This window comes from Pelodiscus sinensis, chromosome 8, assembly GCF_052426305.1.
Source record: "Pelodiscus sinensis isolate ZL-2025 chromosome 8, ASM5242630v1, whole genome shotgun sequence".
In the NCBI taxonomy this organism is placed as follows: domain Eukaryota; kingdom Metazoa; phylum Chordata; order Testudines; family Trionychidae; genus Pelodiscus; species Pelodiscus sinensis.
Genome location: NC_143059.1, coordinates 37,626,545 through 37,653,382, shown reverse-complemented (window position 1 = coordinate 37,653,382; position 26,838 = coordinate 37,626,545). Strand labels below are relative to the sequence as shown.

At 43.3% G+C, this 26,838-nt stretch overlaps 1 protein-coding gene across 1 annotated transcript in view; it reads right to left on the bottom strand.

Annotated features, from left to right (window-relative positions):
* Window positions 1–3,958: 3,958 nt before the first annotated feature.
* Window positions 3,959–26,838, bottom strand: part of MINPP1 (multiple inositol-polyphosphate phosphatase 1) — a 39,573-nt gene continuing 16,693 nt past the window's right edge. The window contains exon 5 of the mRNA XM_006121456.5: window positions 3,959–6,806. Coding sequence (XP_006121518.3) covers window positions 6,407–6,806 — 400 coding nt within the window. The 3' untranslated portion in view covers window positions 3,959–6,406. The remainder of the gene's footprint in view (window positions 6,807–26,838) is intronic.

The following is a 26,838-nucleotide window of genomic DNA, read 5'->3' as shown; positions in this document are numbered from 1 at the left end:
GATTTTAATTTTGTAGCTACAAAAATCAAAGAGATTCGTTGAGGAGCTATTTGTCACACAGGAAATGTAAAGCAAACTGAAGTAAAATTCTCAGCAACTGTGGTTTAACACAAATGGAAAATCATCATCCAAAGGCAAAATAGCATTCTTTAAACAGAAAACAATACAAATGTATTGACTGTTATGTAATCATCATTGAGTTGATACATACGAGCTGCTACACAGATGCTGAAAACACGCTAGGAAATAAAACTTTAATGGAATAGTATGTTTATTTACAGTGAGAAGATACACATGTTGATTGTTGAAGTTTACCAAATAAATAATACAGTGAGAAATATTTTACTATTTGTATTTCCATATTGCCTAGAAGCCTTAGTCATGGAGCAGGACTCCATCAGGCGCTAAACAAAACTGACAGATGTACAAGTGCCAAGTTCTGGGGATACAAAAGCTAAAGATTAAAAAAAGTAATTTTCTTGCTCATGACAATTAATTAAAGACTGGCTTCAGTCATGATGTAGGCCCTACCAAATTCACGACCACAAAAGACATCACAGATCATGAAATCAGACCTCATAGATGAAATCTAGCTATTGGAGGGGAACAGCAGGGCTAGGAGTATGCCTACCAAGCCTATGCCTCCAGTTGCTAGTCACAGATGGGCTAGAAAGAAACTGGACTGGGCTCTTCCTCTGCACAGCTGCTCTGGGGAGCAGTAGACAAATCTAACGCACCTCTGGGTACCTCCCTTAGGAGGTTGCTGGAGGGGAGTTAATCTTCCCCATGGGGTCAGGAGCGCCTCAGCAAACAGCTTCTAGTTCCTGCTGGGCTGAGAAGGGACAGGACTTGCTCTTCCGTTACTGCTGCCCAGTTATGGAGCTTTTTGCAGTAAGAGTAGGTTCCTGGAAATGAGTCTCATCTTCTCCCAAGAGTGGGTTTGCCGGGGAAGAGCAAGTCCTATCCCTCCCAGTCCGGCCAGAACTAGCAATGATGAGGGCCCCCTGAAGCACGGTGGAAGATCAGACCCACCTCCATGAATGTCCTGCAGCTGTAGGAAGCTCTGGGGGCTTCAGAGCTCAGTTCCAAGGGTAGCTCAAAAGTGAAGGTGACAATCCCACAATCCCAGTACAACAGCTTTGTAAGCCCTCCCACTACTCCATTTGGGTTCGGACCCCCACAGTTACAACACCATGTAATTTCAGATGTAAACATCTGAAAACTGAGGACTAATTTTCAAATCCTATGCCAGTAAAATCGAAGAGAATGGACCATGAATTTGATAGAGTCCTAGTCATGATATTTATTCTAAATTCTATAATTGCACTTCACTCCCTTAAGTTTTATATCAGAAGCATTAATGTAGCCCATTAAAAGTTTTGAAATACAGGCAGTCCCCGAGTTATGCGGATCTGACTTACGTCGGACCCACAGTTACGAACAGGGCCCTCCCTCTCCCTGGTCTCCAGCAGACCAGGGGGACGGGGAGCAAAGCAGAGCAAAGCCACGGAGCCCGAGGGCAGCAGGACAGCCACGGCGCGTCTGGGCTGTCCCGCTACCCCCGTGCTCCGCGGCTTTGCTCCGGACGCCTGTGGTACAGCAGCTGGGGCGCTGCCGGTTGGTCCCGTAGCGCCGCTCTGGGCGCTACTGGACCAACCCGGCAGCACCCCAGCTGCTCTGCTCCAGGCGTCCTGATTCAGCCACTGCTGGTCAGTTTCAGCAGCGGCTGAATCAGGACGCCTGGGGCAGAGCAGCTTGGGTGCTGCTGGGTTGGTCCAGTAGCACCGAGGAGCGGCCGCACTACTGGACCAACCCAGCAGCACCCCAGCTGCTCTGCCCCAGGTGTCCCCAAGTCAGCTGCTGCTGAAACTGACCAGTGGCTGACTACAGGAAGCCCCTGCCCCAGGCTTCCTGGAATCAGCCACTGATCAGTTTCAGCAGCAGCTGACTTGGGGATGCCTGGGGTTCTTAAGTTGAATCTGTATGTAAGTCAGAACTGGCGTCCAGATTCAGCCGCTGTTGAAAATGATCAATTTCAGCAGCGGCTGAATCTTGATGCCAGTTCCGACTTACATACAGATTCAACTTAAGAACAAACCTACAGTCCCTATCTTGTACGTAACCCGGGGACTGCCTGTACTATAATCCTTTCAAAGAAGATCCCCATAAAGATCAGTAAATTCAGCATGATACACTCCAAAGTACAAAATGAAAAATAAGTAATTGGTTAATATGCAGGTAAAATGTCAACTCCCATTTCAAGGCTTACATGAACCAGAGAAAGAAAGCATCAATGTGATTATGCGAATATAAACTTTCAAATCAAGTAGTTACTAACTGCATTTGCAGGAGAATGCAGTGCTGTTGCCAGAGACCCTCATGCAGTTCCCGTTGCTCATAGGCCTGTGTTACACTAAAGTCAGGGACATTAAAACCAGATGGACAGTGTAAAATCAAAATGGAGGCTGTGGACTGAGACAATTCAAAATGGAGTTGTGGTGCATGATGGGATTTCTAAAATGGAACCCAAGAGATAGTTGCTGCCAAAACACCACCTTTGTACACCGCACATGGCTGTGCACACAGCACCATGGCAATGCACGTGGCACTAAGTCTGCACCAGAGACTCTAGTTTTGCACTCAGCACTACGCCTCTGCACTAGAGACACTCCTGATGTTTTCCCCGCTTTGGGACTTTTATAAGCACAGACTCCTGAAGGGATTGGGTTCATTCGGTTGGTTCCTGTTCATCAGCAGCTTACTGTGCTTGAAGACTGCGGCGAAGGCCAGGACCTACTTTGGGACAGACCATCCACTGCTGTTTACAGGGTGCTCCAGTTCACTACTGTGGCAATTACCCAGTGTTGTGGGCTCTAGCTACCTGCATCACCAAACCAAGTCTACCACGTACTTCTACTTCGATCATTGTGGCGAAGGCCCTTTTCCCGGAGCCAAGAACCATTTCCACCGGGTGTGCGCGCAACTTACAAGCTGTCACATCATTGACAGACCAACATCTATATTTGGACTCCTCAGTGCTCCTCCCCTGAGGCTACCTAAGCCAACGGGTTGAAAGTCCTGAGCCTCAGGCAGCCATCTGACAGAGAGTATTATACTCCCGTTTTACTTTGCTGTTCTATCTCCTTTTACATCTGGGGTGTGGGGGTGGTTTACACAGTGTTATCCTATGTTTTGTTGTTCTGTGCTGTGTTATCTGTTGCATTCACAATATATTCTTAAATTTGACATTCGTGTCTGTGTTTACTTGGACTTGAACCTAGAAATCCGCCAGTAACAGACACGGTGGTTTCCAGGTCGGACCATCTTCTGGGACAAAGGCATTTAACATCGTTTAAGATCAGGCCCATTAAATTTAGCTTACTAGTGCGCTTTTCCTGGTAACACCTGTTTACATATATATTTACCGAACAGGTTCACACTTTTCATCCAAGCACCTACAGTTCTTTGCAAATACATACCGTGTACAACAACAACAAATTGGACAATTTGATGCTAGCCAGAATTACAGCATTGAGATTCACTCTTTATAATGAAAAATGAATAGTTTGTCAGCTAAAAGATGCCAGAAAGATTGCTCTAGTTTCAAACAATTCTTAGTAAAGAGTATTTCAACCTTCACTAATAGCATTAAATGCAACAGACCCAATATGGTAGTTGGAATTTTGAATGCAGAACAATTGCATATTCAGGTCTCATCTAACAAGTAAACCACCATACTTATGGTGTTACTTTTCCAAGATTTTACCATAAAAAGAGTAAAAAAATATTATTTTTACTCATACCTCTACAGAAACAAGAAATATCTTGCATCAGCACAAGTGAAGTCTCAATCGTACAACTCAGAAAGTGTGCCAAAGGAAAAAGACCATTCAAACCATAGTGAATACTGCAAATTAAAGTTATGATGGACATAACAGAAAAGATCACATACAAATACTGACAGTTAATTTCTTTGCTACATTTTCTTCAGTATGAATGCCCTTTTCTATACATCCTATCAATACCTGATAGTCTTAAAAGATAACAGCAGTGATTTAGCTTTACTAGTATCACTGATTATGTATAAAAGAGTTTTCAAATGTTTAGAAATCTCCACCATTTTTGTGATAGTTTCACTCAGTGACAAACAATTATCCCTTCAGTGAGATTGTCATTAATACAGCATTGTACATCCCAGCATAAAGCTAGGTCTTCTAAAACACATTAGAACTGTAAAATACAGGTAGAGTTCTATTAGAAACATATTAAAATCAAATTATTTCAAAGTTATTTTAAATTCAAGTTTTATAATCCTAAAAAGTTATTTTATCCTCTGATTTGACCCAACTGACTCACTTAACTAATATGGCAGAATCCACAAGTAAATTTTAGAGAGCACCAATTGAAGATCAGTGGGATTTAAGCACTTAAAATTTTACTCCTTGTAACTTTGCAACTGCTCAAGTTTCATGTGTTTCTAACGAGTTTGAATTTTCTCAATCTGATCTGCTTGTTTTCATTATCCGTATTCTATTTTAGACACTTATTATTTGTAATTATCTATATTTTTATATTCAATTACAATTACCTTTACAGTCACATTCTTAAGTAGCAAATAATCCTCCTTTAATACAGGTACAATCTCCTTTAAAATGAGCAATAGTGTACTCCAGGAGTAAGTAGTCCATTCTTTTAGTATAGAAAGGACTGGCTAGCATGTAGCTTGGGATATGTCTTCACTGACTTTAAAAGCAAGCTTCCCAGCTCAATTAGACAGACACATATCAGCTGTGATTGAGCTCCATGGAAAAATATATCAGTATAGCTGGAGGCAGCACAGGCAGTGGCCTGGGCAGGGAGGCTGACAGACTTCCCAGGCTCCTGGGCACAAAGAGCTGGGGGGATGGCTCTGCCCTCCTGGAAGGGGTGGAATCTTGTGTGGAAGGGGTAGGGCCTCATGTGGAAGGGGCGAGTGTGGGGCAAGCCAGCCATCAGTGTTGCCCAGAGCACACTGCACTGGGCTTGCCTTCCCCTTCCCCCCAGCCGCTGTCAGCACGCTGTACTTCCCCCAGGTAGCTCTCAGTGCTGCCTGGAGACCACCACTTCAGCAGTGATTTAAAGGGCCTGGGGCTCCAGGCAGCATCACTGCCAGCCAGGAGTCCCAGGCCTTTTTGAATCACTGGGCCTCAGGGCAATTGCCACCTTTGCCTCTCCTGCCACTCAGTGGGCCTGAGCTTCGGCTATCCAAATGAGTACATGCCCAGAGTGTCTGCTCGGTTAGTACTCATGTGTTACATCAAGCTGCCTCCCATGCTACTCTTGTTTCTCCTGCTGTCTCTAGCACACAGGCTCAAGCGGCGCTAACTCATGTCTGTCAACCCAAGCAGGAAAGGCACTCCAGTTGAAGTGTAGACATATCCACAAAAAGGCCAACATGGTTTGTAAATCTGATTCTAGAACTAAAAATCTGATTATTAAAATAGAAAATCACCACAACATGACTAAGGATGAAGAAATCCAGTCTCAGTGCAGCCAAACACTCAATATATGTATGCCTTAACCTGAACTTCTAAACGGGAACAGTACGAAATTGAAGGAGACCTCTAGATTAGCAGAGGCTTGGTAGATCTAACAGAGCAACAGTCATTGTACCACTGAGAAAAATCTGGATTTGCTTCTCTCTTGGTGGCCAATTACCTTTGGCAGGTAGTTAAGAAGGATGTATGCTAGAGAAATTTAACCCCCTGCAAAACACACATAGGAGCACAATCCAAGGAAGCCGCTATGCTCAGAAGAGTCCATGGTTGGCTCTTTCCTAGACAGTGGTTGGGGAGAAAGCACTTGGCAAACTTTACTTCTTGAATCATGAAAGGGCAGCCTACATCTGGCTATAAAAATAAGCAAATAGGAAACAGACATTTTGTGCTGGAGTCAAACGAAACACTAAGAAACAGATAAAAACAGTGAAGGGTAGAGGGAGACAGAATGAGAGGGAAATGCCATCAATTCCATGAATGGCCATTTTGGTAATCTGAAGTGTTTGGCCCTCTAAACCGATCTACTGCACAAGCTTCCAAAATACAAATAAATAGAAATAACTATATATTAATGCATATAAATGTATAAATATACTCTGCCTGGCATCTTCATAATTGTAACAAATGCTTATCTCAACAGCCAGCCATTATTTTCTGCTCTTGCAAGAGGGACAATAAATGCTTAAGACAGAATAAATCCTTGATTCAAGACACAGGAATAAACATCTGTTAACAATCTGAAGATATAAGATAAGAACGTGAATATATCAGCAGGAAATAAAAACACTGATGAGAAACACTTTTCCACCACACATACCAAACTGCATACCAGAGATCAATTTCCATGATATTTACTCTATTCTACTCCCTCAAAGTTCATCAGTGGAAGTATTATTAGTTTTTGATAATTCACATTCTTCTTTGAAGTTGCAGTTTTGAAGGATGTCCTTATAATGGTTCTTCAGATCTGTGTACAGAGAGACAGTTTCCTCTGAGTGAAGAAATGGCAGCAACTTTTCATTCAACATTATCTGTACTTGGTATTCCTCCTCAGGAGTCTTAGCTTGGTCACAATGATAAAGCACAAATAGCAGGTTGGAGGCATAAGGTACAATGTGGCCGCTACGAAACTTCCGATGCATTTGTTTTTTGTAATTGTCAGCAGTCAGAGGCTCCTCATCCTTGAAGAAACCCATTAGAGCAAGCAGTGGCTGAAGGGTCTCTGCATGTCCAAACTGCAGGATTACAGGTGAAGAAATGGGCATGGAACTAGAAAACAAGCATAAAGAATAAACAATATAGTAATTGTGTTTAAAAGCAAACACTAGTACACTGTACAGTTGTTAGCAAAGGATAGATCACTTTAAATAATGTTTTACTTTGATGTTTGCTAACTTGTTTTGAAATGGATGAAACTCATTTTCAAATTTATTTTGCAAAAAATCAAGAATATAATTGTACTTTATACAAAGTATTGGCTCTATTTTACCTACTAACATTATTATTACTATCAATGAACTGCTAAGTAGTAACCCAAAGTCTTAGTGCAAAACCAAATCATGACAGATTCATCATTTTTTAAATATTCACATAACTGAAATATAGTTTAGATGGATACAGTGTTCAGAAAAGACAGATCTGGAAAACAGGGATAAAGGTTGCATTACATACTAAGAAAGAAAACACTTGCTCTGATGTCTGGTGAAAAGTAAACCTGCTGAAAGTCTTTGTGAAAATAAAAGGGGGAAAAAAAAAGGCACAATGTCATGGTCGGATCTACTATTAAATCAGGAGGAAGAAACGGATGATGCATTTTTAGAACAAACAATAGAAGTATCCAAAGCACGGGATCTACAGATAACAAAGGACGCTAGCTGCCCGAATATTTCTTGGAAAAAATATGGCAGGCAGGACACAGATTATTCAAGTTTTTAGAATGCACTGCAGACAATATTTTTGTTTCATAAGATAGAGGAAGCAAATAATTTATTTAAAATTTTGTTCTGGAAAATAGGCAGAACTGGTTGAGACTGGGAAGGAGGATAGTTATGACTCTGCATGTTACCAACTAATTTGGCGCCTGAGGCAAGATCATCCTCGTTGTGGGCGGGGGTGCTGATGTGGCGCGAGGCATGCGTGAAGCGAGCGTAGTAGCTGTCTTTTCCGCACCCCCTCAGCTATGCGCCCAAGGCAAGTGCCTCACTCTCCTCGCCCTTGTTACAGCCCTGGCAACATGGGTGAAAGTGACCCACAAAAGAAAGAGTTTATGATTCTGAAGAAAGAATGAGGGCAGCCGAGTAAAGGTAACTGACTGGAAGCAACAAGGGGAAATGGTAGGAATGGTCACATGGGACAGAAATTCTCCATAGCTTTTACACAGTGTTTCTCAAAGTGATCCACAGACCCACTCTGAATAAGGTGCTACCAGGCTGTACTGGTTTGTTTACTTACTGTCTCTGCAGTCACAAAGCCTTGTGGCTCCCATTGGCTGCAGTTTGCCATTTGCAATTAAAAGGAGCCATGGGAAGCAGTGGCCCAGGCCACGCTACTGCCTGTAGCTCCCCTTGGCTGCCAACAACGAAAGACCACCTCGAGAAACACTGCTTTAGCAAAATATAAACATCAGAACTGCTCTCCATGATACCACCTGTGTTGAAAAATGAAGTTAGAGTTTTGCCAAGAACGTAACACATTATTATGACCCATATACAATTGAAAACATGATGCACACAAGAAATAAGGATGCAATATTTTTGGATTGCCAATATTTCTTCACCGTATTTTGTTATAATAAATGTGGACTATTAGAATGATAAAGCTTGGTTCATCAGTACACCTTGTGACTAAGATAATTCAGGGGAATGTGACCAGCATCTCTTGTTTTTGGCCATTTTCTTATTTTACAGAAAAAAGCAAAGATTATTTAGAAAGATACTACAACATGTGTTTAATCTAACTGTTCTTGAAATGCTCCAGGTGTATACTTGAAACAGATCAGTATTTTACATGACAGTGCCATTTTATACTATCTTTTGTGTTAAAGAGAATCCAAAGAATAGCACCTACGATAATTTAATAAAGCCCACAAAATTGCAATCATCTTGAAGCCAGCAAGCTTGAAGGTTTGAGAATAGCCATTCTGCAACTATAAAGCCATGCAGAACCTCTCACTGCTATGATAAATATAGAAGAGATAAAAGGTGAGTGCTAACATATAAATTGTTAAAACTAAACAAATTTATTAGTACCGCTAGTTAATAACCAACATCAAACTGCAATAAAATTCAAGTGTATGTTTTGACATGTGAACTTAAAAATCACACAGCAGCAAACAAATGAATTTAAAAGAGAAATGCGTCTCGTTTGGTGAAGTATAACCCATGATACAATTGCCTATTTTGCACAATGGAAAAAAAATACATACCCATATTATCAAATTCTGTAGTTATGTGATGTTAAAGAAGGGGAATTATGTTTCGCTCACTGCAGCCATTCATTATTAAGGAAACATTATGTTTTCTTGCAGATGCCACTGCCTTATTCTTTCTCTACCTTCACTATGCAGACACATCATGCACATTTTCAAACTGAAAGCTGGATTGTGATTAGGGGGTGTAAAGAAAGGATGCATAGAATTTTTCCATTTTAGCACATCTGTAACAGGGCCACGCAAAATAATACCAAGGAACATAGGTATGTTCTCTGAAAATACCCCTCAGCGTACTTGCTAGCCAAAAAGAACGCACCCCGTCAGGAACAGGAAAATAAGAATGAATCATAAAAAACAGATGAAAGGAAGATTAACAATGACAATTTACAATTGCATCTGCCAGTCTCTCAGACTTGCAGGACCACCAGCTAGAGGATGTTGTTAGGAAAAAAAAAAAAAAAAAAAACCCCTGTAAATGTCGAAAACAAAAAACTGAACTCAAATGAAAGGAAGTAGTACAGCTCCTTCCTAGGCCCTGGACATATGTGGCAGATGTTCATGCTCATATGAAATTTGAGAATGTCCCTCACCAGTGAGTTAGTTCAGGTTCTCCCAAAGAAACAAAGAATTCATAGTCAATGCCAAAATTGGCTACTTATTTTGTTTTGTTACTTAAAAATAAAGATACTTCCTCAATTAGTTCTCTTTTGAGATGTTAGAATCGTCTTATTTTCAAGTGCAAAGGCAGGTCCTTAATTACAATCCCAAGTGCTGTATAGAGCCAATTTACATAACTGTTCTATCTTGGTGTACATCTATACACATACTACACTTGAAAATAGAACATCAGAGTGTCAATTTCACCACTATGAAGATTTTCACTATAGCAAAAAGACCCTATTAATTTCCTTACAGGAGTTCTGTATACTAGGCTGTATAAATATATGTACTATAAATGTAAATTAACCTTGTTCAAGCAAATCTAACCATGGTTCAGAACTATACAAAACTATATCGGTATACCTTATGATCCAGTATTTAATAAAGTTAGAACCAAAACGTCATTAGCAATTCCCTCTATGCACTGCAGCCCTGGCTCCAGTCCCAGCGCATGGGGCTGTTACCTGCCACATGGCTCAGCCCCCCCCGCCCAGGAGCAGCTAGGGCCGGGACTTCATGGTGGCTGGGGCCAGGACTGCGGTACTAAAAATAGCACCACGGCCCAAGCTCGAGTCCCAGCACATAGCCAATTTTTAGTACCACAGTCCTGGCCCCAGCTACTCCCGGGGCTAGGCTGCATGGCGGGTGGCTACCCCATGTGCTGGGACTTGAGGCAGAGCCACTGTACTATTTTTAGACCCCAGCAACCACAGCCCCAGCTGTTCCCAGGGGGAGGGAGAGCGGGAAGGAAAGAAGCTGGGAAGTTCTGACTGAGCCAGCTGCCTTCCAGGACCAAACCCCAACTGCGCCAGGCCCAAACCCTGCTGTGGCTCTGCAATTTAAAAGGTGGTAAGAGTTGGGCAGCCTCTCCCCCAGCCCCTACAGCTTTTTAAATTGCAGAGCGCAGTGGGATTTGGTCCTGGACCTGGCACGAGCAGTAACTGAGCTGGGCTGCCTGCTCAGGTGGCAGCATCCCCTGTCCACGAGGTCCCGGCTCCCTGCCAGGACCCTATCCTGCAGCCCCTGTCCACTGGCACCCCTGGAGGGGAATTGGGACCCCCTACGGACAGGGGCTGCTGCCGGATCAGTCTCCCTTGCCCCCCCACATGCTGCTGCCTCTGATAGAGGTATAAGCAAGTGACGGAGGGGGAGGGGGGCAAGGAGCACCATGGAGATAGTGGGGGGGGGGAGAACCGGCTTTTAAGTCAGCTCCCCCAACACTGGCTCCTTCACCGCCCTCCCTCTCTCCCCCAGCCTCTATATCAGGTCGTCGACTACTCTTTTACATCCCTAGTTTATTGGTGTTATTTTTATTTAATTTTAATTACATCACCTATACCACCCTGAACAATTCTTCCTTCATGTTTATACCCTTTAAATACTAATTTTTTAGCATCTCCCTTCTAATCCAACTGCAAATCTTTTGCTCCTCTTTTCTCCTCCTACAGCAATATTGCCTTCATTCATTTCTGTTGATCTTTCTGATTCAGTTTGTCAGCATCTTTCTAGTACTGAGGTGCCTAGAAAATAATACAACATACTAGGCCATCTCACCCAGGACAGAAAATAGAACTCATACAATAACATGCTGGACCTCCCTTGTCTGGCACCTAACCTGTCCCAAAGGAGGGAATTTGCCCCACCAGGGGAGGTCCCTGCCACTGGCCTCCCAGGATGTTCCCCTCCTCCTCGTGTCTGGCTCTGCTCCAGCCCCTCTGCCACTGGGCTCCAGCCTGCAAGACTTGGGCTCTGACCCATGGAAGCTTCCTGGGGACAGAGTTTCCCAACTGTAGCAACCCTGCTTCTCCCCACACCCAACTGGTAATCCTTGAGGACGGGGCTTGCTAGCTGCCCTACTTTTGCCACTGGCTGCTCTACTGCTGCCCTGCCCAGCTGGGGATGGGATTCGCTGATCCTGCTGCTACTCCACCCAGCTAGGGCTCATCAGTCCCAATGCTGTCCTGCCAGGCTCCCCAGGGATGGGACTTCCACTCCCAGCTGCCGAGGCTCTCTGATCCAGCAACACTTCAGAGGTTCAACCTATACCTACATAAAATCTGAAGGAAATACTCCATTGTCCAAATTAAGCTATATTAACCGTCCTTCAACTCATCAAACAATGCTGACAACTTATTTAAAGTGTATCTTGGGCAAACAGTACTGGTAAGTCTATGTTAAACTGAATTCCAGTTAGATAACATTTCCTGTGTTCCTTTCAACCATTTACTTTGTAATTCCATTCCCCTATAAATAGCACATACTTTTTCGAAAGAAGAGGTTGCAGTCTAGATGCTTTTTCGAAAGAAGTTTTTTCGAAAGTATCTTTCGAAAAAGCCTCTTTCGAAAGAGGCTTGCAGTCTAGACGTAGCCTTACTGAAGGCCTATATGGGCTGCTCCCTCCTCACATAAGCTTGGCTTAGCTAGCCAATGTGTTGTGAGAAAAAAGGGAATAACCTCTAAGTATTTGCCACTCCTCTACCACCAAACTGAGGTGATGCAACCACCAAGCTGAGGTGATGCAACATCACCCTCAGAGTCTATGCCTCCCCACTTTGCCTCACACCCAAACTCATGAACCAACCAGGCAGCTCAAGTTTTCCAAGAATTCCCTGTCTTATTGTTGAATTCCTAAACAGTTAAAAAATGTTTTCTGTTAAAATGATGCTAGATCCAGTCCCATGCTCAGTCTTACCACCTCTAACAGCTCTGCTACTGACACATCCTTTGGGACAATAGTCCTTCAAACAGTACTGCTTCCTGCATTTTTGAACCATCCTCCTTGAGTACAACTTGTCAGTCAACCACAGTAGAATACACATAGGGACAATCACTCATGGAAGAAGCGAAAGTAAATTACAGTAACTGGAGGTTCTTAAAAAAACATGTGATCTCTCTGTATATTCTACTATCCACTTCCTCCTCATGTCTTGGGACATACTTGGATTCATGATACAGACAGGAATGGAGAAACATTTGGCCCATTCCACCTTTATCTGCTCAGTGGAGGAACAAGAAGAGTAAGGACACAGGGGAAGGTCAATGAACACTGCTTGCAAAATTCTCCAACTCTAGATGCATATCCCCACAGAGGAATACACAAAGTTCTGCACTCAAATTATGTTACAAGAAGAGTTAAGAAAATCCTGCCAGTAGCAAAAGGCCTCTCATTGTCTAATTTGTCTTGACATTTCCAGAAAAATTCTTCCATGATATACATATATATAAGTCACAAACAAAATTTCAGGTACACCAGAATTTATGGGTGATGTAGGGAAAGAAAAAAAATGTGACATCTTCAACTTCAACTAGCATTTCTCCTTAATTGTATATAAAATCTTCAAATAGCAGTTTAGAAAGCACAAAAGGCCTATAGTGCCTGCCACAGTACTCCAATTGTTATAATATCCATCACAAAGCACATAGGATTTTAAGATTTTTAAATCTGAGTTATTTTCTATATAGCCCCACCATTGTTCTACCACAAGATCAGAAGTCTCACCGTAATGAGTCATGAGATGCCCCACCTCCACCTTGACAGTGATACCCACTAGATAAGCTGCCATTGAGAAATATACTTCTTTCGAGTTGCATGTTTACTCAAAAGTGAGCATAATCAGAATTAAGTTTATTCAGCACACAACTAACCTAACACCGCCCATTGTCTCCTTTTACTAGATCTGATATTTTATACTCTGTGAATGTTTAAACATAATCTTACAGGACAGATAAATTTACCTTTGATACACCTCTGGGTGTTTTCTTCCCTGAAAACATTAACAAAACTAAAAAACAGATCTTTCCTTATAAACCATGTATTCATTGTTTGTAAATAATAGATCAAATGAAAAGCCTCTGCTTTTGAAATTGTAAGCTTTTGTATGAGAATGATCATGTGACTATTTCCTTACATAAAGCTCAATGTTACTTAACACACTGATCAGTGTACCCCCATTTTTGCAAGCTTGTTAAATACAATTATCTACTACTTCTGTGACAAAGAAATAGAGCCTTTTCTTCAAGGCGTACTGGCAACCATTAAATGAGTTATCACCATAATTCCTAGGGAAACAGGTGACATTCTAGGAAGCCATAGATCAATTGAAACAGTAATATTTTGCACATCTAATTATTCAGGCTGTCAAGCGATTATAAAATTTAATCGCAAGATTAAAAAAATGTAATCACAATTAATCGCGTGCACTACCCCTTTGAAATGCTGCGGCGGCGTTGCAGAAGGGCAGCGCTGCAGAAGGCCGGGATCAGCTGAAGTTCTCCGCTGATCCCAGACTCAGTGCAGCTACCCCTTGGAAAGGCCAGCCCAGCAGTTCAAAGGGGCAGCACAGTGAGAGCCCAGGGTCAATTTGAGTCCTTGCTGCACTATAGCCTTTTAAATGTATTAAAAGCCGACAGGCTCTTAAAACATTTAAAAGACAGAGTCACAGTGGGGTTAGCTCCCGGGCCGGGAGCAAATCCCGCTGCAGCTCCCCTGTCTACTGACTAATTGGCTTGTTGATAGAAAATCCATTAGCTAGTCAATTAGTTGATTAAACTAAATTTAATAAGGGTGAGCCTAGGCCCACTGCGGACAGAAGCTGCTCTGGCAGCAGCCCCTGTCCATAGGTGGGGGGGAACTAAGATCCCTGCAGACAAAGGCCAATCTCTGTCTGTGCGGAGCTCGGACCTGATACAGAGGCAGCAGGATGGGGAACAGGGAGATGCTAGTAGTCGAGAAGATTAACCAATAAGTGTAGGCTTATCAGCTAATTGTATACTCAACTACACGTTAACATCCCTAGTTAACCCTAGTTCTCCTGAGGTGCCAGTCAGCCCATGACAGCTTACTGCTTGACTTTCATAGAACAGCCCTATTAAGTCACCTTTGGCACAACAGATACGGGGAGTTATCCAAGTCAAGAGATCAGAAACATGCATCTTCAAGCAGTAGTTAATGGTGTACAGTGAAGATGGCTGACAAGAGACTTGGTTGAGCCCTGTGGGGAGCCAGTTTCAACCCTCCTGCAACATGGCCTCAGGTGGAAGGGACAGGGCTGGAGGCTAGCCTCCCCCGGCCAATGCCATCAATGTTGCAGGGAGCATGCTGCCAGGGGCTCTGGCAGCAATTTAGGCAGCGATGGATGTGGCTGGTAGCCCTGTGCCTTTTAAATCTCTGGGCCCCAGGCAACTGCCCCTTTTGTACCCCCTCACCATTGGCAACCCTGACAGTGGCCCAGAACGAAGTACCAACAAACTGCTGAGGAAAAGAGCCCTTCATACATTTTTAGTCTCAATATTTTATTAAATTGAGTCCTGACACATAGGTGAACACCTAAAACTAGATTAAAATAAGCAAGGTTATTAAACCCTATAGGAACCATTTTTCTAAATGGACACAAGAACTATGGCTTTAGTCATCAAAGCAGTGGAGACCCACAATATGTACTAATTTTGGTTGAAATTTACATTTAACCAAGCAGGAGAAGTCATTATTAATGGAATAGGTATCACCAAAAGCACAAGTACAAAAATGACTGAGGTTTGATTTTCCAAAATGATTAGTGAAGTAATGCAATAACCAGAACTGCCTGATAACCTTGACAAAATCTGAAAGCACTTAATGCTCGTCAGTCACTCAATAATGGAGGGCTCTGGCTCTAACCAGGGTACATCCAATAAGGCAGGGCTACGCGGCACACAGCCTGTTTCTTTTTGGCCTGCAGTGCAGTTTGGGTTTATATGGGGCTCAACATGCAGCCCCCAGATGGGAACCAAAACAAAAAAAAGTGTCAATATAATGGTCTTCTGTTGATATGTGTTTTAGCAGTTAAATTCCTGGACTGTCATTGTTCATTAAAAGTGCTGTCAGATGGGTGGAAATTGGGTAAATATTGCATTTTATTAATATCAGCAGAACGGACTTCAATGGGGCCTGTGTGTTGTATAGTCTTGCCTTAATCTTTGTACTCATGCCCATCAGTGTGGAAGAAGCTATTTGCATATATATGCAACGACACTGAAGTTGTAGCCCTCAGCAGTGCTGAGAATATCATTGTGGCCCTTGGGCCTTCCAAAGTTGAGTAGCCCTGCAATAAGCTACCCCATTTGAAACATGCACTTTACCTAAAAATAAGCTCCTTCTTACTGTTGACTTCAATAGACTTGGATCAGCCTGTAAGTCCCCCCATATCACTGGTCAAGGGAAAAGCCACCTTACCCCAACTAGCAAATAACACAGGGTATGTCTACACTACCACCCTAGTTCGAACTAGGGTGGTTAATGTAGTCATACGAACTTGCAAATGAAGCCCGGGATTTGAATTTCCCAGGCTTCATTTGCATGTTGCCAGGCGCCACCATTTTTGAATGTCCGCTAGTGCGGACTCTGTGCCCGCGGCTACACGCGGCACAAACTAGATAGTTAGGATAGTTCGGACTAGGCTTCCTATTCTATCCTAACTATCTAGTTTGTGCTGCGTGTAGCCGAGGGCACAGAGTTCGCACTAGCAGACATTTAAAAATGGCGGCGCCCAGCAACATGCAAATGAAGCCTGGGAAATTCAAATCCCGGGCTTCATTTGCAAGTTCGTATGACTATATTAACCACCCTAGTTCGAACTAGGGTGGTAGTGTAGACATACCCACAATCACTAGACTTTCAGACACCCTGTGCATCATTTCATCAAAATTATTAGAGCACTTGTGTCATCAAAACAAAATATAAACACTAACATTCAGAATGGAAATAGGTAACTAGTGGTGTCTCCCGACGGTCTGTACTGGGACTAATCCTATTCAACTCATTTATAAGTGATCTGGAAAAAGGGGTAAACAGTGAGGTGGCAAAATTTGCAGATACTAAACAGCTCAAGATAGTTAAGAACAAAGCAGACTGTGAAGTGCTTCAAAAGGATCTCACAAAACCAGGTGATTGGGCAACAAAATAGCAAATGAATTTTAATGTTGATAAATGCAAAGTAAGGTACACTGGAAAAAATAATCCCAACTACACACATAAAATGATGGGGATAATTTAGCTATAACCTCTTAAGAGAGCGAACTTGGAGTCATTGTGGATAGGTCTCTGAAAACATCCACTCAATGTGCAGTAGCAGTCAAAAAAGCAAACAGAAGGTTAGGAATAATTTAAAGAGAGATAGAGAATAAGACAGAGAACATCTTATTGCATCTATATAAAACCATGGTATGCCCACACCTTCAATACTGAATACAGATGTGGTCGCCTCCTCTCAAAAAAGATATATGGGCATTGGAAAAGATGCAGGAAAGGGCAACAAAATGATGAGGGATTTGGAATAGTTCCTATTTGAAGAGAGATTAAAGAGACTTGGACTTTTTTATCTTAGAAAAGAGGAAACTGGGGAGGGGAGAGATATGATAAGAGGTCTATAAAATCATGACAGGTATGGAGAAAGTGAATAATGTTATGTTCCTATAACATAAGAACTAGGGGTCACTAAAAGAAATAGGTAGCAGATTTAAAACTAACAAAAGGAAATCTTCTTCACACAGTGCTGAGTCAACTTGTGGAACTCCTTGCTAGGAGTTTAACAGGGTTCAAAGAAAAACTACATAAATTCATGGAGGTTAGATCCCTCAATACTTATTAGTCAAAATGGGTAGGAATGATATCCTTAGCCTCTGTTTGTCAAGGGCTGAAAATGGATGACAGGAGAGGGATCACTTGATGATTGATTTTCTGTTTCTGTTCACTCCTTCTGGGGCATCTGGCATTGGCCACTGTTGGAAAACAGGACACTGAGCTAGATGGATCTTTGGTCTGACCCAGTATGACTGTTCTTATGTTTGACATAAGATACACTCTTTGTTCTAGATCTTTTCTGAACTCCAAGTTTTCTGCAAGTTTTGGAACAGGAATACATGCTAACTTCTGTACTTCAACTTGTGCAAATCTTCTGAAGCCACTAGATTAAAATCTAACTCTTCAGCGCAAACAAACGAACCAGAATTCTGACTTCTGTGCACAGCAACTAAAAATAAAGCCCCCAAAACACTGTAGAACTTGGATGCCATGTTTAAAATTGTTACATACATAGTGATTCGGGAGTTTCAATACAGGCAGTCCCCGGGTTACGTACAAGATAGGGACTGTAGGTTTGTTCTTAAGTTGAATCTGTATGTAAGTCGGAACTGGCGTCCAGATTCAGCCGCTGCTGAAACTGATCAGCGGCTGATTCCAGGAAGCCCGGGGCAGGGGCTTCCTGTAGTCAGCCACTAGTCAGTTTCAGCAGCGGCTGACTTGGGGACACCTGGGGCAGAGCAGCTGGGGTGCTGCTGGGTTGGGTCCAGTAGCGCCGCCGCTCCTCGGTGCTACTGGACCAACCCAGCAGCACCCAAGCTGCTCTGCCCCAGGCGTCCTGATTCAGCCGCTGCTGAATCTGACCAGCAGTGACTGAATCAGGATGCCTGGGGCAGAACAGCTGGGGTGCTGCCCGGTTGGTCCAGTAGCGCCCAGAGCGGCGCTACGGGACCAACTGGCAGCGCCCCAGCTGCTGTACCACAGGTGTCCGGAGCAAAGCCACGGAGCACGGGGGCAGCAGGACAGCCCAGACGCGCCGTGGCTGTCCGCTGCCCGCGTGCTCCACGGCTTTGCTCTGCTTTGCCCCCCATCCCCCTGGTCTGCAGACCAGGGGGATGGGGGGGGGGGGGGGGGGAGGGCAAAGCAGAGCCAAGCCGCGGAGCGCGCTGCCAGCTGACAGCCCTATCCGCTGCCCACGTGTTCCGCCGCTTTGCTTCCTCTCCCTGGTCTGCTGGAGACCAGGGAGAGGAACGGCCCCGTTCGTAACTGCGTATCCGACATAAGTCGGATCCGCGTAACTCGGGGACTGCCTGTATGTTTTTATCAGGAAGACTTTGAAAGGATATTACATCTCACATTAAAAAACCCCTGTAAAAGTACTTCACTTTTAAGATGTGCTAAGATTTAAGAAAGGGAATGAATTTTTAAACTAGACTTTTTTGCTCATTCTATTTCAAAATGGGAACAGTAGCATTTTTAATGGTTAAGACTGCACTCATTTAAGCCGGTTTGGTCACTTACCATTTAGAAAAATGTTATACTATCTCCTAAGTCAGTGGGTCCCAAAATGTGGGGCATGACCCCATTTTGATCAGCAGGGCAGAATGTCCCAGCACAAAGCCTTGAGGGCAGCAGTGAACGTAGTAGATTTCATACATATGGCCTTGTGATTTAAAATACTACCTATTCGGAGTAATAAGGCAAAGGAGTTGTGTAGTAATGTTTTTGTGAAAAGGGGTTTGCAGTGCAATGACACTGGAGAAGTACTGTCCCAAGTCCTCTCTTTTAGGACCAGAAAACTGTGTGTGTACAGGGCTAGGTAGGGAAGAAATAAAAAATTGAGGTCTGTTAGAATTTAGTTTTGGCTCTAGAACTATTCACTCACAAACAAACCCATGTTGAGAAGAAATGGCTCTGATTTTTCTAATGCAAACTGGCTTTCAATTGATCAAATGATGATTCTTACAGGGAGAAAGGCAGAAGGTGGAGAAATTATTTCATGCTAACAAAAGGAGCTTAGCTCTTTACTATCAAGTTTTTAAAGTGTACAAACAAGTAAGATTGGATTACATGCCAAACTTAGCTAAGTACTGAAAAATTTAGTGAAGGTGTACAAAGACTAAGACAGAGTACCAAAATCACTATTTGGTATATATTTTGTAATATGAGCAAGGAACAAGGATCCTGTTGCACCACATGAGATGAGAGCATTTTAGGCAGTTTTGTTTCAGCTAGAGAAAGGAAAAAAACCTGTCTTCACACAGCAAGGTTTTCAGCCCCAGTTTCAAATTTCATATTTATTTCATGTTGCGCAAGTTATTTTTCATTTATAATCCCAAAGATCAAACTGTGATGTAGCTATGCTTTACAAACCTTCCAGATTCTTCTCCCACAGCAGCACAGTAAGACACTGAGGGGGCTGTTCCTAGAACATAAATGCAGATGCCAAAAATCCAATTTACCTACAGAATCCACAGCCAACATATGCAGATACATCCTGAAATGTGTCTGTTCCTGGTAATGTAGTATTCTGGTTAAAATCAGAGTTTTCATCCTGTTCCTAACAAGAAATATGAGACCTGGATACATTCCAAACTTACTCCCTAAGCTATTACTTAAAATATCACACCCATGCATTCAAATAAGATTTCTCCTGAAGCTTAGTTTTTTCTTTGACCTCCTCTCTCCATTCCTTAGTTTCCTTTGCCTTAACGGAACATTTCAACTTGGGATATCCTGGTTAGAACAAAACATGAACCCAGTAAAAATTCTTCTGCATGCATATGCAAGAACCACACCTAAACTTAAAACAAAAGCTCTGTGTAGCTGCATGATGTATCTTAGAATCTGCCACTTTCTTATATGTATGACCAGACAGGGCTACCTGTAAATTGAAGTTTTTTTTTTCCCTGCATATACACAAACTATTTAAGTTATGTGTCACCAGAAAGTTTGAAACATTCAGTTTGAGTAAGTAGTTATTTGGCTCTCATAACCGACTCAGATTCTGCAGAAAGCTTATTTTTGTTAAACCATAACCCTTATGATTCTGAAAAACCTTACAAAAATGAACAGCATGTATTCTCAATTCTCTCAAGTTTTTATTGCAGTTAAAAAGCTATCTTGTTGAGATAAGTAAACCATTTTCCAAATTGCAAAATCTAGGTTTCTTTATACTTTACTATATAGTAAATTGTAGCTTTCAAGAATGACATTAGTTTAAAATACATACCCCCACTATGATTTAGTGCTAGAAGATCTAAAACTTGTGTTTAAAACCTTTGATTGCATGATAAACATGAGAAAGGCCGTGGGTCTTAATTTTCCATTGAGATACTGCTGATGGTTGAAGGATTTTAGTCAAGTTTGAGAAGACAAAATGTAAGATAATATTTCCTCAACTCACAAACGTAATAAACAAAATTGTAAGAACTAAGAACCTTGATGAAGCAACTACATATTTGACAAGCATCTAAAAAAGTCAGTTATGCAACTATATTTACAAGGTCTATGAAAACGTAGTTGCACAAATCATTATGGTTACACAGAAGATAAGATTCTCCTTCCATGTCCAATAGGTCCACAGAAAAAAGCAAAACTACAAAATTTAAGTGTAGCCTAAGGACAACACAGGCAAATGCGACAAACAAAGCATTTCTTTGCCTCTGTCTTCACGGACAAGGTCAGCTCCCAGACAAATGCATTAGGCAACACAGTATGGGAAGGAGGTGGACAGCCCTTGGTGGAGAAAGAACAAGTTAGGAACTATTTAGAAAAGCTAAACATACACAAATCCATGGGCCCAGATTTAATGCATCCCAGGGCACTGAGGAAGTTGGCAAATGTCATTGCGGAACCTTGGGCCATTATCTTTGAAAACTCATGGAGATTAGGAGAGATCCCGGATGACTGGAAAAAGGCAAATGTAGTGCCCATCTTTAAAAAAAGGGAAGAAGGACAACCCAGGGAACTACAGTCCAGTCAGCCTTACCTCAGTCCCCGGAAAAATCATGGAGAGGATACTCAAGGAATCCATTTTGAAGCACTTGGAAGTGATCAGGAATAGGCAACATGGATCGACAAAAGGCAAGTTGTGCCTGACCCATCTGATTTAGCTTCTATGATTAGGTATCTGGCTTTGTGGATATGGGAAAGTCCGTTGATAGGATATACCTTGACTTTAGCAAAGCTTTTGATACCGTCTCCTACAATATTCTTGCCAGCAAGTTAAGGGAATATGGATTGGATAAATGGACTGTAAGATGGACAGAAAGCTGGCTAGACTGTCGGGCCCAACAGGTAGTGATCAACGGCTCGATATCAGGTTGGCGGTCGGTTTCTAGCAGAATGCCCCAAGGATCAGTTCTTGGACCAGTTTTGTTCAACATCTTTATTAATGATCTGGATAAGGGGATGGATTGCACCCTCAGCAAGTTTGCAGATGACACTAAGCTAGGGGGAAAAGATAGATACACTTGAGGGCAGAGATAGGGTTCAGAGTGACCTGGACAGAATAGAGGATTGGGCCACAAGAAATCTTATGAGGTTCAACAAGGACAAGTGCAGAGTTCTGCACTTGGGATGGAAGAATCCCAAACATTGTTACAGGCTGGGAACTGAATGGCTAAGTAACAGTTCAGAGAAAAGGACCTGGGGATTACAGTGGATGAGAAGCAGGATATGAGTCAACAGTGTGCCCTTGTAGCCAAGAAGGCTAGTGGCATATTGGGATGCATCAGGAGGAACATTGCCAGCAGATCCAGAGAAGTGATTATTCCCCTTTATTCAGCTCCGGTGAGGCCACATCTGGAATATTGTGTCCAGTTCTGCCCCCCCACTCCCCTCCCTCCACTATAGAAAGGATGTGGACGCATTGGAGAGGGTCCAGCGGAGGATCCCAAAAGATTAGGGGGCTGGAGCGCATGACCTATGAGGAAAGACTGAGGGATCTGGGTTTGTTTAGTCTGCAGAAGAGAAGAGTGAGGGGCAATTTGATAGCAGCCTTCAACTTCCTGAAGGGAGGCTTCGAAGAGGATGAAGAAAGACTGTTCACAGTAGTGACGGATGGCAGAACAAGGAGCAATGGTCTCAAGTTACAGTGGGGGAGGTCTAGGTTATATATTAGGAAAAACTATTTCACTAGGAGGGTGGTAAAGCACTGGAATGGATTACCTAGGGAGGTGGTGGAATCTCCATCCTTAGGAGGTGATTAAGTCTCAGCTTGACAAAGCCCTGGCCGGGTTAATTTAGTTGGGATTGGTCCTGCCTAAGGCAGGGGGCTGGACTGGATGACCTCCTGAGGTCTCTTCCAGCTCTATGAGTCATTCTGACAAATTAACTATAATTCAGCAACAAGTTTTCCTTACTGTTGAAGCACTAATATGCCCCTACAAACTTTTTCATTCGGCTCTTCCACTTTTGGATAGACTCATTTACCCTCTCTCAAAATAAAGAAATGCTTAATGAAACAACAGTTCTTTACAAGAATTATTGTGGAAAACTGGTCTGGTGGTTACAGTTCTGGATTGGGACTCAGAAGATATGGTTCTAGCCTCAGTTTTATTCTCAACGTCTCGTGGAACCTTAAGGAAGACACTTCTTTGTATCTCAGCTCCTTCTGTGTAAATGGATACCATGAGTACTTCCTTGACACACAGGGGTTAATATTTATCAACTGCTCATATACAAAGGTGATTGGAAATAGAGCTCTAAGTACCTTTATGCATTATTTGGTGAACAAAGTAGCTAATTCAGTGCATTATACTAATTTCTTCACTGTTTTAAGTCTGCCACCTTCTGCTTTGTGATGGAAGTACATGCTATTTTTAGTCAAAATTTAAAATCTATTATAATATCTAAATATATTTTAGAGTTTCTCTGTATGTCTGGAGTACATTTGTTCAAGAACTTGTCCTAAACAGCAAGAGCTATGACCACCAAATTTGGTATGCAGCTTCCTCTTACCCTAACTTAACTATGGTCAGGGTTTGTTTGTGCCTGGAAAACGGGAAGAGCAGGAATGGGGTGGTTTTCCATAACATGGAAAGGAAGAGGGCAGAGAGAGGAAGAACATGAAAGGGCGGGGAACAGAGAAGAGGGACATGATAGTTAAAGTGGCCACTGGGGGCAGCTTTAGCACCAAGAGCAGGGGTGGGGGGGGGGCAGTCGGAGAGGGAGCTTGGGTGAAGGAGGGGGTTGTGACCCAGGTAAGGGGATTGGGGTCCCGGAGGGGGTAAGGAGTGGACTCTGGCCTGGGGGAGGGAATTATGACCTGGAAGAGGAGTGTACAGAGATTTTGGGGCAGGGTAGTTGGGGGAAAGAGTGAGTGGAATGTTAGAGGCAGGCTGTGGCTGGAAGGCACTTACCTAAGCTGTTCCCAGCCAGCAGCTCTGCAGGAACCTCAGCAGGATCCCTGCCTCTGAAGTTTTACTCAGCTGGCTGCTCTACATGGCTCTGCTCTGGGCATGGGGGAGAGGAGAGGGACAAGAAAGCTTCACATGCTGTCCCTGTGCCCCCGGCAAAACTTCTCCACTCCTATTGACCAAAAACTGGCCGATGGGAGCTGGGAGATTTTGCTGGTGGGCGGAGGCAGCATGTGAAGCCTCCCTCCCCAGCAGTCCAGAACGGAGATCAGCTAGCTAGTTAAAGCATGAACTGCTCTTTGCCTAAGGGTTCTGGTGAGGCAGCCACAGGCTGGATCCCATGGCATTGTGGGCTGCATCCGGCCTGCTGGCAACCTCTTGCCCACCCCTAATCAAGAGCGTGGCCAGAAAGGCTGAGGATCTGCCATGTTGCCTGCCAGTACTCCAGTAAGGAGCCCCATTTTCCAAACCTGGATTTGTCCCTAGCATGAAGATCCTGCAGGCCATGGGGGAGCCCCAGGAACTCATAACCCCCAACAGCTTTCAAGCTGCTCAGGCAGCCCCTCAAGCCTTACCTCCCCCCAGACAGTCTGCAGGCAGTTGGAGAGACACTGGGGAGGGGCAACAGCTGCCAGTGCACGGTCCTTCCCAGACAGCCTGCAGGCTGCTGAGGGCAGGAGCAGGGGGCTCACTGGCACGGGAGTGCTGCCCCAGCACCACAGGAGGAGTTCCCACAAGAGCAGCACCATCTTCACCACCATGGGAGGCCCTGATAAACGCCTCCCCCGCTCCCCACACACACTTTCAAGCCCCATGCCCCGAGCCCCCTTACACCTCCCAACCCTTTTCCCTAAGACACCCACCCACTTCCCCTCGTCACCCTTGAACTCTCACTCCAGCCTTCATTTTCAAAAAATACAATAATGGAAATAAGGGATGTATATTTTTCATTTACTTTGCCCTCCCCACCCCCCCAAAACAAACGAACAAACAAACCCACACAATCAAAAAACAAAACAAAAAGCCCCGAAACACCCACAACCTTCAGTTACAGGCTCGAACAATGCCAGGTACATTTGCTAGTGTTTTATAATTTAATTACTTAAACAGAAAATGTTCATGATTTAGACATATGCAATCTGACTTATTTGCTGTATACTATTCATCTAGTATTAGGTATCTATAGACAAGAATACAGATAAAAGCCAGTGTGTTAAATAGTTAAAATTCTCAGTGTTAAGTGTTCCCTACTGAGTGTGAAATCCAAATGCAATTGTTTTTCCTAGTGCATGAAACCAGACAGTCCAATTTCACTGTCCAAAGTGAGTAAAATATAAAAGTGATAAATTAGAACATTATTATTCATATTTTAAATTTGAATAACGCATATTAACAAGTGAAGAATGTGTGTAAGTCTCAGATTGAATGACTAAATTTTAGGACACTTAAATACATAGCTTGACTATTTCTCCTCTCTCTTCTGTCACCTCTATATACCATACTATTGTTTTTTCTGATTTTTGTAGTCTTTTGTGTTAAAAAAAAAAAAGACTACAGGTTGCACCTCTATAAACTGAGCTGGACCACATCTATTGCAGGATCAGAGTGTCCTGGAGCACTGGGGGGGCGGGGGGGGGGGGGAGAGCGGGAGCCTGTCGCAATGCAGGGATGTGTGCACCCCGGAAGCCCAGCATGTAGCTCAGCTGAGTTGGGAAGCCTGGCACACAACTCAGGCAGGCTGAATAGGGGGGCTGGGAAGTCCAGCACACACAACCCAGCTGGGCTGCCCAAGGGAACCAGGGAGCCCAGCACATAGATCAACTGAGCTGTGGTGGCAGGGGGAAGAGTACAAATCAGTAACTGCTACCAGTAGCACATTACTACAGGGAGAAGTTCTGTACAAGCCACCAGCATACATGACCCAGCTAGGGGATTTGTGGGGGGAGCAGGAGGTAGGAAGCCTGGTTCATGACCCAGCTGGCCTTCTATGGGAGCCAGAAAGCCGAGTGGGATGGCAAGGTAGGAGGAGAGGCCAGCAGCAGGGATGGGGGGGCCAGAAATGGCCTGTCCTGGTCTGGCAAAGATCTCTTATATGGGACCAGTTAGGTCCAAAGGGTACTGGACCAGGGAGGCTCAACCTGTAGTATTGAATACTTACCAAGCAAACTAGACAAAAATCCCAAATTTATCAAATACTTGCAATGATATAAAAATATCAGAAGTCTTTATTAGCTTAAAAATCTGATTTTATGTAACTTTCCTAGAAGGAAAATAGACATAGCTAAAGGCGTGTGGTCAATTCAAACCAAATTTCATCAAAAATTTAAATCTTTCATTCCAACAAAGTATGTAGTATTTGGGTAATTATCTAACATGACAAACAACATGGCAAGAATGAAAGCACTGTAGCACAGCTTTAAACAAAAACAACAGAAACTTGCGATCACCACCAGACAAGCCAGAAAGACCCAGCAGAGGTTCTACATAGGTTACATTACACACATACACACACACACACCCCTCATTGTATACCAGTCCAGACCCTCAACTCAATTATAATGCTTTAGGCTATGTTTAGCATCTTATAGGCCGCAGATGCAGCCTTCGGCCAAATACCATCTCAACTACAGCATTCCCCACCCCCATAGCATTCTGCATTCAACCCCAAGCCATTGCCCTGCAGATCTTTAACAAGAGAGCCTCTGCTCCTTGCATATGACATAAAAGCACTGTCTGAAAAGCCGTTGAAGGAATTTGAAATTTCTGTTTCCACTACTATATAAAAAAGTTATTCACAAAGATCCAATTAGAACGAGTGAACCAGATGCATTTCATCCTTGGAAGCCTCTTTCCTCCCTCTTGAGCACAAAATACTTTTTTGAATATCTGGTGCTACATGTTGCAGCTAGTCACTGAAATAGACATCTTCATTCATAACTCCCTGGGCTGCGGAATGCATACAACTGTGGTCTTGTTCTACTCAACTAAATGCTTCACTCTAAAACCTCAAACTACAAGAGTTAACTGTAACACACTCTCTTCCAGATGGCTGTTGGACATGAATGACCACTGCCCATAGCCTTTCCCACAAGAGCTCCCTACTTGGATAGCTGTGGTGGGCAACCTGTGGCCCATGGGCCACATACAGCCCATCAGGGTTGTAAGCGTAGTCCATTAGGCATTTGTTTACCATTTCCCATGTGCAGGGTTGCCAGCAGGGATGTAAATGAGTACAGGCTGTCCCCGGGTTACGTACAAGATAGGGACTGTAGGTTTGTTCTTAAGTTGAATTTA